At 43.5% G+C, this 10989-nt stretch overlaps 2 protein-coding genes across 2 annotated transcripts; one reads left to right on the forward strand and one right to left on the reverse strand.

Moving 5' to 3' along the window:
* Positions 1-527: 527 nt before the first annotated feature.
* mansc4 (MANSC domain containing 4) lies at positions 528-2142 on the forward strand. The gene is made up of 3 exons (XM_076089617.1): positions 528-747; positions 855-983; positions 1307-2142. The coding sequence occupies exons 1-3, from the start codon at positions 528-530 to the stop codon at positions 2140-2142; spliced, it is 1185 nt and encodes a 394-aa protein (XP_075945732.1).
* Positions 2143-3702: 1560 nt separating this feature from the next.
* mrps35 (mitochondrial ribosomal protein S35) lies at positions 3703-10989 on the reverse strand. The gene is made up of 8 exons (XM_076089443.1): positions 10854-10989; positions 10139-10188; positions 9852-10019; positions 9019-9079; positions 8764-8903; positions 7073-7182; positions 6894-6963; positions 3703-4173 (listed from the first exon to the last, which is right to left on the reverse strand). The coding sequence occupies exons 1-8, from the start codon at positions 10984-10986 to the stop codon at positions 3904-3906; spliced, it is 1002 nt and encodes a 333-aa protein (XP_075945558.1). The 5' UTR covers positions 10987-10989; the 3' UTR covers positions 3703-3903.

Here is a 10989-nt window from a genome sequence, read left to right on the forward strand (position 1 = left end):
AAATACAAAACCAGGGAGCAAACGGATTATTGTGATAATCCCAATACAAAGAATGCAGGCAGATTGCTCCAGTTATGGCAATCCACTCTCAGATGTCTGACCTCGCTCAAAACAGACGGACAGAAAAAACAAGAGGTTGCTGGAATTTTTAAGCTTCATTTGTGCTAAAACTAAAGCAAGATCTACTTTACAATGAGTGAAATGTGGTGTATTAACACCTGCAATGTGGAGATGCAATTACAATTATTAAAGTAATCTTTTTAAATTTGATTCATTATTAAAAATCCTAAAGTATATTTGGTGCCATTCTGTCAGAGCGGTCGCCCGCGGTGGAGCCTGCACACATTACGCACGGCTGGGTCTCCTCCTCCTCCAGGTGCGTCGCTGTGACACACCTGGAGAGGGACTGGCACCAGTAGAACCAGACCACTTCATGCCTGTCACACTCCAAAAACAATTAGCCCCACAGACATGTCTATGCTTCGTCCAGATTGTGATTTGACATGGTCTGATTTGCATCACGCGCAATGAATGTCACACGGGGTTTGCTGACGGTTTTGAGTCTGGTGTGCCACACCGAGTCGAGATGCTCACCGACCTCGTATTATAAGAACTGCTGGATTCGACGGTTTCCCGGGATTTTCATCGACATCGAGGAGTCTCAGCGGAGAGGAGCGCAGCTCCTGAAGTACTACCAGGAGGAGACCGCGCTCAAATGCAGCCGCACCTGTTGCCTCACCAGAAACTGTGAGTCACACATATCGAACGATCTCGTGGCTTTCTTTTTCAGTTTTTTTGTTAATTTGTGACGGTGCACTCTGCCTTCACTAATCGTATAGTCTTTCCTCTTACAGTTTCCTGTAATCTGGCCATATTTCACTATGATACCACTCAAGAGAACTGCTTCCACGTGCACTGCCCAACACTGGAGAGCTGTATTCTCAGCCACAGAGGCAACGTCGTTCTGTATAATATCACAAAGGGTGAGTAAAGTAAAGGGTGAATTCTGATAATTGATATTGTCTGTGGTTATACTTATAATCTCCCTGTATGCATGTAGACTGCAGTCAGGGCCTATGACATGCTCAAGAAAAGAGACATATAATGTAACGATATATAATAGTACAGCACTCATAAGTAAAGGATCTGAATACTTCTTCCTCTTCCTCCTCCTAATAATATTACTACTATAATAACAAATACAACAGTAAACACATTTTTTATGGATTAAATACATTTTTATTATTTTTTTAGAAAAGTATCAACCAATAACAGTCGTGACTCTAGAAGTCTTTGTTTGCTATAGGCGTGGATCCTGACCTGTTGGTGTTTGGAAAATACTTCACCTCCAATGTACGCGTGTTACCCCACCACTACGGCCGAGGGAACGCCTCAGAACATCTGCCCTCGGACAAACGCCAGTTTATTCATCCCCCTCCGCCCGCTGCACTGCCTCTGACTTCAGCACCCACAGTTAAACCCCCCACCACAGCACGCAGAGTGCTCCCCACCACCTCCACTACGCAGCAGAGCACCAGTCAGCCTTCAACCCTTCCCACAACTACAGCTCCCTTATCTTCCACTCCAGAGGCTCTACTAGCTTCCGGAAACCATGCACAACCAACAACCCCGACCACTTCTCTTGCGCCCAGCTTTACGCCTCCTTCATCAAGCACAGCAACCACACTCAGCTCTTACAATCCCAAAACCACTCCTGCCTCTTCTACCACAGCTGCACAGCCTTCCACTTCCCCGACTCATCCTTTCACCACCACACAGCCGGCCACCAGCCCTCCAACTTCCACAGCCCTTATGGCGAGTGTAGAGAGCAGTAAGCAATACCCCAATGACACCACGGGCAGCTTGGGGAAGAACCACACAGCAGGCAGCGATGAAGGCCAAGGTGTCAGCGGAGAGGACAACCTCGGGGGTTTGGGACCTGGCTGGCACGGAGCCGCTCACACCTTGCTTATTGCAGTGGCCATCTGTGTGACAGTGCTGCTGAGCTGCTGCTGCTCCGTTCTGCTGGTCGTGAGCTGGAGGGGTCAGAGGAAGAGGATGGGACGCTACCGAACATCGTGGAGAGGGAAAAGAGGCTCCATGCGTCTGATAAAATACGTGCTGGTCAGAGAAAACACCTGAACGTCTGGCCAAGAAAGAAAAGAAGATGGAACTGACTTTTCTCTTTTGTTTACAGCAATGTTTTACTGAGGGAATCCAGGGTGAAGAGACATTTAATTGACATAAATTAGAATTTGTACTGTTATATTTTTGTAAAATAATTTTCACCTACTGGATTATTTAATAGCACGGACATCGCTTTATATTGCTTTATTCTAAGCAGATAGGGATGAACATATATTACTGTCAACTGATGCATTGAGGTTACAATTCTGTATATTTCAGGTGAGACACTACAGGCAAAAACATAGCTTTTTCATGCACTGGTCAATTGTTAGATATTGGGCTATTTTACTTCCATAACATGTCTTCTTTCAGACTAGTGGAGAGAAAACATCCAACACACAAATAGTTTCCTACACGTCTAGATTTCCCCTTAACTCGCCAAAAGTCAGCATTATATAATGCCTCATATGCATATTTAGATGTAAAATTTTCAAAAATACTTATAGTCCAAAAAATAAGTCTCCATCTGTAGTGTCTTGCAAAATGATAGAATTTTACAAAATATATCTTTAATGGCCTTTTTTTCACAAAATGAGTTTTCTCATACTGAGCCACAAATCTCCGCTTCAGTAGCACTTACATACAGCAAACTCTAGTTTTAATACTTTCTATATTTTGAAGGTTTTATGGCTGTTAGAGTAAAACCCGTTGACTGTAACATGTCGTAACATGTCACAACATGAAACAACTTTGAACCTGGCTTCATCCAGTGTTCAGATTTGTTCATTTGTGCAAATTAGCCCATATTTGATAAGACAATATGCATGTTAAAACATAACATTTCACAAAACTTGACGTACAAAAAATGTTTGTCTTAATGTAAGAAATCAACTAGGGAAGTTTCATTGTGATTTCTATTAGTTAAACGTTTTACCCTGTTCACCTGTAGTGTCCCCACTGAACAGGCGGAGGCATTGTGTGTCCTTGATGGGATTACCAAATAAGTAGCCGCCATGATTTCGGTTTCTATCGTGATGCAATGGCTTTTGACATAAGAGCCAAACTCAGTCAATGCATTTGACTGCAGCAAGAAAGACGATATGACATTTTTGATGTACTTCAATGAGTTTAAGCTGATGTTGATGCCAAACCTCAAGGACTTTGGCCAGTTGTCTACGCTGGTGTTAAGTGGGACTTAATGGGCGCTTTAAAGAAGGAAAAAAAGACTGCTCCAATTTAACTGTTGTTTCCATCATCAACACTGTGCGATGACAGACTACTTTTTTGCCTTGTGGCCTTCAGCGTTTAACCCTCCTTCAGTCCAAGCACATCGGGTTTCCTCTGACCTAAAGGTGCACGGACCACAGCCCAAAACTCCTTTCGAAGGGTGAGGTACTTTTCAACAACCTGCTGCTGAAAGCATCCTTTCACTGCAACTACCACTCCTCGACCTGACAGTGACGAGAGTGGGATGAGAGCGTCGGCTAGGAACCGACTGAATGGGGCTTTCATTACATAAAAGCTTCCCCCATCATGCACACGAACCCAACACAACTTCAAAGACCGAACACTCAACAGTGTACATTATGCTTTTATTTTTGTATTAAAGACAGCATCATCCAACCCTTGAGGTTGTACTATGTATAATGGAACAGTAATTATCTAAAGTAATCTGTCACTGGTACGTAGATGGAGTCCAAAGTATTTCATGTTTTCGTGGACCCTGGTGCTCTTGGTTTCCATCTCCGTGTGAATCCATTTGCACATGAATCTGTATTACAGGTTGAGCACTTTCTTGACGGCCTCTTTGTACTGCAGCATGGTGCTCTCGCTCTCTCCTTCATTCTTCAACCTGGTGACGGAGTCCTTGTACTCCTGCACCTCTCTTCTACCCAGCAGCTGCTCTCGCACTTCCTCGCCTTCTCCTTCCCCGGCCGCTTTCATGCGTACAAGCATATCCAAGACGTTCCTTTGGGACGGGCTGTCGTCCCAGCTGTACTCCTCCATGTCTGCCACGGTCTTCTCAGCCTCCCAGGTCTCCGTTTTCTGAAGGAGCAAAACGAAACGCAATCGTTACCTTTACACGCAGACTGAGAACTGAAAACAGGGTTGTCTGTAGCATTACATCTGAACTGTATGTGTGTGTATTATTGTGGAAGAGGTTTGTTTTGTCCTGCAGGGTAGAAAGACCATGCAACGATAAGAATTTTCTTTTTTTATGGATCTGACTCAGGCTCATTATGGCAACAGCTGTAAAATATGGGGCTCCTTGGTCACCCCTTCTTTGATGCTCCTCTCACAGAGATAGTGTTTCTCCACATGTAGTGCTCCCTCCGCTGCCCGTCGTCACATTCCCGAGAGAACAATGCGCCCCATTGTGCAGCAGTTTAAAGCAGGGCAGCGACGGAGCCCTCAGCGCTGCTGCTCTCCAGGTGTTTGAGGTTAATGACCATCATTACCGCGATACATATCTGATCCGCATCACGTCCCGTCTGGAACAAGTCCAGGCCCTCGTGAGTGAGGAGCACTAGATACTTGGGAACAGATCAGTAGCTTCCTTTTGAAGTAATGAAGGCCTACTAAACAAATAAACATTAGTTTTTTTAGATAAGTAAAGATAATCCTCATACATTGAGGCTGTAACATTTAAAGAGAAAGTTGAGTCATACTACCGTATTTTCCGCACTATAAAGCGCACCGGATTATAAGGCGCACCTTCAATGAATGGCCTATTTTAGAACTGTTTTTATATATAGGGCGCACCGGATTATAAGGCGCATAGAATAGAATAGCGTCGTAAGCGTGTCTCTTGAAAGGTGCCATTTTGGGGTCTTTATACACACAAGTGGTGTTGGACTAGGAGTAAGCACAGTACCGGTGTTTACCGCGGTGCGGCTTTGTAGTTTACCAGTCGTACTGAAACATTTTGACAGAGCGCCGTGTACAACCAGTATGGATCAACCAATTAACCAATTGATCCATATATAAGGCGCTCCGGATTACAAGGCGCACTGTCGTTTTTTGAGAAAATTAAAGGCTTTTAAGTGCGCCTTATAGTGCGGAAAATACGGTAAATCAAACTGCACTGACAGTTTAAGTTACTGGCAATGATCCAACCTTCTTCCTGATGCTGTTGTGGGTGCAAAATGATACAAAGTGTTGACATCGGTGACACCATGTCTGTCCATCACTGAGTAGTTTGGTCAACAGACGGAATAACTGATAACTTGCCATAAGACAAATGGCCACCCGAGCGAGTTCCGTCCCTGCAAAACAACGCTTATATTCTCAGTTCGGTGACGGGACAGGCGTTGGGCATGACGGCACAAACGCCGATGGAGTCCCTCCAGCGGTGAACTTCCCTCCGTGTCAGAGGCAGCTTTGAGCAGTCAGCCCCAGCGCTGCTCTGGATTAGCACAAACTGGAATTAGCAGGGAAGGTCCGTCTCCCTGAGTGGGGAGATAAACTCACCTCAGTGGCTGCTGACAATGGGCCTCTTTGTGGGCTAGCGTTACAACCTGATCGCTACGCCACTCTCACAACTTCCACAAGCCTGCCGGACGAGCACTGTGCCTTCCATTGTGTGTCCAAAAGGGCAGCGGACGGTGTTCTGTGCACTGGCTCGAACACCTTCTCCAACTGAGAGAACCTTTTATTTTTATTTTATGTGGCTAAGCCATGAAAAGCTGCTAATGGCAAAGGTTGCACAAGGGGAGTCATTTTCTTTTTCGTGGCTGGCTGCAACAGAGAGAGCCTGGGCTAATGACCTGGTGAAAGACTTCCCTGATGTGGCATGGGTGGCTTAATGTGAATAAACAGTATCAGGGTCAACACCTGATAGGGTGGTCTGTTATCCCCCAATCTGTGGAGAAATGTCAACTGGACAATGCGGCTGTTTGCCGTCCTTCTGCCCATTCAGGTCTGATACCTCCCTAATGGGCTCAGGCTCTCGGATCGCAGAGCAAGATGGACATGAATTCCCCTGATAAAAGCTAGTGGGCCGTGTCGCTAGCTGTATGTAAATGTCACCAAAAAAACAACAAAAACATGTTGATCACAAAACTAAAAGGCAAAGGCTATAAGCTTAAAAAAAACTATGTGCATTTGGTCATAAATATATTAATAAATATCTAAAAAATAGACAAAAGTAGTCTTCCTGCCCACCCTGTTATTCAAAAGCATTATTTTTTACTTAATTCATAGAACACCTTTAGTTTAATAACTTTGCTAACAGTAGCTTTACGCTGATGAATTATACACATAATTATCGTCCAATACGATTCTTTCCTCCTTCGACACCAATTCTGATATCTGAACTATCAGTCGATACCGAGTATCCCTCTGATACCAGTACGCTAAAAAGCTAAATATATTATTTTCTAACAGCTGTATAATTCTAACCCTGCATGGATGTGATATGACAGAGAATGAATGCCATAAAACTTTTAAATGTTGTATTGTTGTTGTTCGTGTGTAGCGTAAATGAGCCGATAACTGATATGAAAACTTAACTTAATATCGCTGATACCCGAATCCAGCATTTTAGGCTGTATCGGAGGAATTCCCGATACTGGCATCGATATCAGAACAATTCTACACAGAATACATCAACAGAGGGCCCTGCAGTTAATGCAGGCACCGTGATGCTTTGTTCATTTGCATGCTGGATATCATTCCTCTGATCTCAAAGAAACCTCTCAAAAAGGGGGAACACACTGAAGTGACGGTGCCTGCTCAATGTCAAAAAACAAATACTTTCAACTCACCCAAGACTCGTGGTAAAGGACAGTGAGCAGGTACATGGCGTAGTCCTGATTCTGCTGTCTCAATGGGCAGCTGGTAGAGGGAGGTGAGGAAAAGACAAAAGGTGAAGAGATTCAGAGCATTTGTGTCATTCCCTCACTTGATGATCAGTCATATGGAAGCTTTGTGAAGGAGTGCTTACCTGTCGGCTGCGATGGTGAGTACATCGGTATCTTTGCAGTATCTCTTCCCGGCAAGTTTGAGCATTTTCTTGCGTGCGTGGTCGTCCAGATTCAAACTGGACAGCTTTACCTGCGACGGCAACGACGTGATTAGATTACCACAAGAGACATAGTTTAGACACCTGTTTTTCCACATGAAGCTTTGCAATGTAAAGAGAAATACTCAGACTAGAAGATAAGAGCAGATGGGATTTCATTATGTGCTGTATCTCCTGCCGGAATCCCTCTCTCGTCCGATACAATTAAACCTTATTTAACCTATATGGAGCTTTGACTGTATAGATTTAAATATTACAACTGTACACGTGCTGGCACTCAGAATAATCTCTAAGCCCCTAAACACAAAGGATGGATGGAAAAAAACAGATTACTCCTTTAATACTCTGTTTTTCATGAGATTTGACTTATATAATTTGTTCAATGCAACAAAAATACATTCATAAGTAATACAGAGTCAGCCTCGGCTCGTACTAGAAAGCAGTTAAGTTTGTTGAGTCTGGATCAAACTCTGCCACAGATTTAGTTTCCAGGATTTTCTTCCCGTCTAAATTAACGAATGAATAACTTCAGGCAACCCTACTGCACACATTCGTCATTCAAAAGATGAAATGCATTTTTGTTGAACTGAAACTGTGAGAGATTTGCCCTCTGACCTATTTTTCGGCCTAATCCACATGGATTAATGTCTGAATAATTCCCACCGTGCTGATTGTAATCTAAGGCAAAGTGTCAGTGGAGCAGATGGCTGCTGATTAATGGCAAAAATGACGTTTTCACCTGCGAAAATGACAGATTTCTCAAAAGGCAGTTTGAATTCCAGAGTTTACAAAGCAGGATGCAGCCTCGTCCAAGAAAAGATGTTGGCAGACCACCATTACTGTTAACATGTGGAAAACAACTCGAGCAGTTCAGAATGAAATAGAACGGCTTTCGACAGCTTTCTTTGACAAAGAGAAGCCAGACGAGGAACGTTTCAGCCACCAAGAAACCGGTATCGCTCAGTTCTATCAACATGTGAAACAACGAGGCCGACACCTGCACACAGAAGTAATATGACCCGTGTGGAAAATCTCCGCTTAATCTGTTCCACCAATCCTATATTGTATTTGATAACGTCTTGAAAACACAAGTGTGAATCTCGTCTTCCATGGCTTCTTGTTGGTACTTGTTTACAAGAGTGGTTCTGGTCTGTGGGGAGGATTGCACGCGGCTGGATTAGCCGTAGTGGGGGGGATTAAGAGGAATATCAACATGTGGGACATTTTGTCAAAGATGAGATGTTTCGTTACTATTTTCTGTGAAAGTAATGTTTGTCAAAAACACCTTTTCCAAAGAACGAGAACAACAGAGCTTCAGCACATGCTTACATATGAAATGCTTCTATAGGGCTGTAATCTCTTGATGGCATATGTTACGTAACAGCATAACTTCTTATGTTTGAGGACAAAGAACGTCTCTCTGGATAAGTGAGGGACATGACGGCAGCTGGTGATTACGCATCTCTATAAATCTCTAATCTCATTCCAGATCCGGTTTCTCTCCACACGTCTTTCTATACGTCGATGTAACCCAGTTGAAGCAGGTCATCGGGTTAAAACCTGTCGAAAAACCTTTTTATAGAAACTGCAAAGACTAAAGAACGGAAACTTACTTTGAGGTGAACGACGCGAGCTGAAGGGTTTCGGACGGACGGGCCGTCGGCCACGTAGTCTGTGCTTTCTACTTTGATGGGAAAGAGCTCGTCACATCTGCCGTCGGTGTCCAAGGCAGAGGGCCACTCTGTACAGAAGGCTGGACACGAAATGAGGCGAATGAGAGAGTGTTTTTCGTTTTACAATAATAAAAATAAATAAATGAATTGCGTTTCAGAGCTTCACAACGTTTTAAAATGAAAAACATAAATTACGTTTCAGAGCTTCACAGTGTTTCTTGATGGCCGCCGGTGTCAAATGCAGAAAATTTGGTATCTGAAAGAGATGAGCGAGAGATTATGTGAATGTAAAAATGCAACTGTTCATAAAACAGAAATATGAAAATGTCCTGAAGTCTAAATATGTACATCCCAGTAAAGCAAAACTCACATAACATTTTCATGACTATATGCATTTTATGCTAGATTTCAGAATACACTGGTTAAGGGCGTGTTCATTATTTAATATACGCAATTATATAATTCTATATTGACATTAAAATACATTTCTCATAATCCAAAAATGTTGGCTTGTGTTTGGACAAAACATCTATGAGTTAAGATTAAAAAGTAAAAAAAAAAACATCAAACATAAGAAAGGGATGCACAGCAGGTTGACCGCTCGTGGCTGATCTGAATAATGAAATCAATATCGTTAGGCTGCACGGCAGAGTTCCAGCTGTGGCGGGCGAAAGTAGTGGATCTGCAAGTGGCTCGAGTCCAGGTGGAGCAGCTGCTGGTGTCTGGACACAGCAGCTCAGTAATCCGGGCACAGAGACAGAGCAAAGCCCGCTCCATCAGTAACGCTGGAAGATCGTCTGGCAACAACTAACTCCTCACAATGAATACTGGGAGGTAAACGCTGAAGTATAGACATAGGATGCATGCAGATACAGACTGCAGTTAACTGCATGTAGCCACATTTATTCTGCAGAGGATTTTAATCTGTTGAACCATGTGGGAACAGCGCTACAACTCAGTGTCCACTTCCTAAAACTACAAACACCCTTGTGTGTTTGTAGTTTTAGGTTGTATGCATGTGGTCTGACCTTGATCAGCTCCAAGTTGCCCTTCCTCTCTGGAGGAACGCCCCCCCTCACAGGGTAGCCCATCCTCACAGGCAGGGGGACGGAGCTCGGTCTGAAGATGGCTGCTGCTGGATAGACTGCAGTCCAGTCCTGATCTACCGGCATCTTTTCTGTCCTGGGCTCCCCTGCCTGCGAAAAACAACAACACGGAAGACAAAGGAAGCGTTTTTTTAATTGGGAAACCTCTCGTCTCATTTGAAATGTGTGCATCCTGATGTATTAAACAGACGTAAAAGCTGCACACTTACAGTTCTCCTGGGTCTTCTCAAGAATCCTCTACCGCCTCTATCAGGAAGGCCTAAAAGTCACAATGTTGCAAGTTTACACACACACGTTAGGTGTATTTCACAATATGTACCGCATGATATACTGTGTTATTTATTATCATGCTTTTTGTTGTACCATCTAGAGTAAATAAGAGCTGAAAATTCGTTAATTTGACATATTTATCAATGTGCAGAAAAATAGCAGGCTACTCTTTAGATGAGTTAATAGTTCTAGCTTTTTAATTGTGAGCATTTGCTGCCTTTTATGATTCATTTGGTTTTGTGGAATCAACATTTTCTGACATTGACACCAAACGATGGATTGATTAAAAAAGGAACACTTCCGAGCAGATGAACTGTTAATCGCTATACTATCTAGTTCTTTATCCTTTATATGTCATTGCACTTCTTTTGCTGATCTATTCTGATTCTACTGTGGGTAGATTATGATGGGAAGAGAGAAACATGTCATGCAGCAAGTGACAATGAACTAATAAAATAGACACAGGGACCCCCACACAAGAACCCCTGAAACGTCCCACACCCCACAAACGGGTTAAACAGCTGCTCACCAGTCAAGTTTAGACACTCTGACTACAAAAGCACATCTCTGTCACAGGACAGGAGGTACCTTGACATGGCCTTGGTAACTGCAACTCAAGCTGTTATCCTCGCGTGAAGCACGAATGAAACTCACCTTTATTTCCAGCAGAAGCATTTACAGACGAATCCGTGGCGTATGTGACTCTGCTTACTGGTCTCTGCAGTCCAAGACCAGAAGCATTTATTCGACCTAGCGACAGAAATGCCTTGCTTGTGTGTGAAGCCATGTT

Source organism: Anarhichas minor, unplaced genomic scaffold (genome assembly GCF_050575085.1).
Source record: "Anarhichas minor isolate MPS153535 unplaced genomic scaffold, ASM5057508v1 ptg000011l, whole genome shotgun sequence".
NCBI classification, from domain to species: domain Eukaryota; kingdom Metazoa; phylum Chordata; class Actinopteri; order Perciformes; family Anarhichadidae; genus Anarhichas; species Anarhichas minor.

Bases quoted from the DNA above. Each gene is read 5' to 3' on its own strand.
- mansc4 (XM_076089617.1), top strand. From the start codon at position 528: ATGAATGTCACACGGGGTTTGCTGACGGTTTTGAGTCTGGTGTGCCAC. The intron at 748-854 runs GTGAGTCACACA...TTCCTCTTACAG, and splicing joins CTGTTGCCTCACCAGAAACT to TTTCCTGTAATCTGGCCATA. The intron at 984-1,306 runs GTGAGTAAAGTA...TGTTTGCTATAG, and splicing joins TCTGTATAATATCACAAAGG to GCGTGGATCCTGACCTGTTG.
- mrps35 (XM_076089443.1), bottom strand. From the start codon at position 10,986: ATGGCTTCACACACAAGCAAGGCATTTCTGTCGCTAGGTCGAATAAAT. The intron at 10,020-10,138 runs GTAAGTGTGCAG...TGTTTTTCGCAG, and splicing joins TGAGAAGACCCAGGAGAACT to GCAGGGGAGCCCAGGACAGA. The intron at 9,080-9,851 runs GTCAGACCACAT...CATCTCTTTCAG, and splicing joins GCAACTTGGAGCTGATCAAG to ATACCAAATTTTCTGCATTT.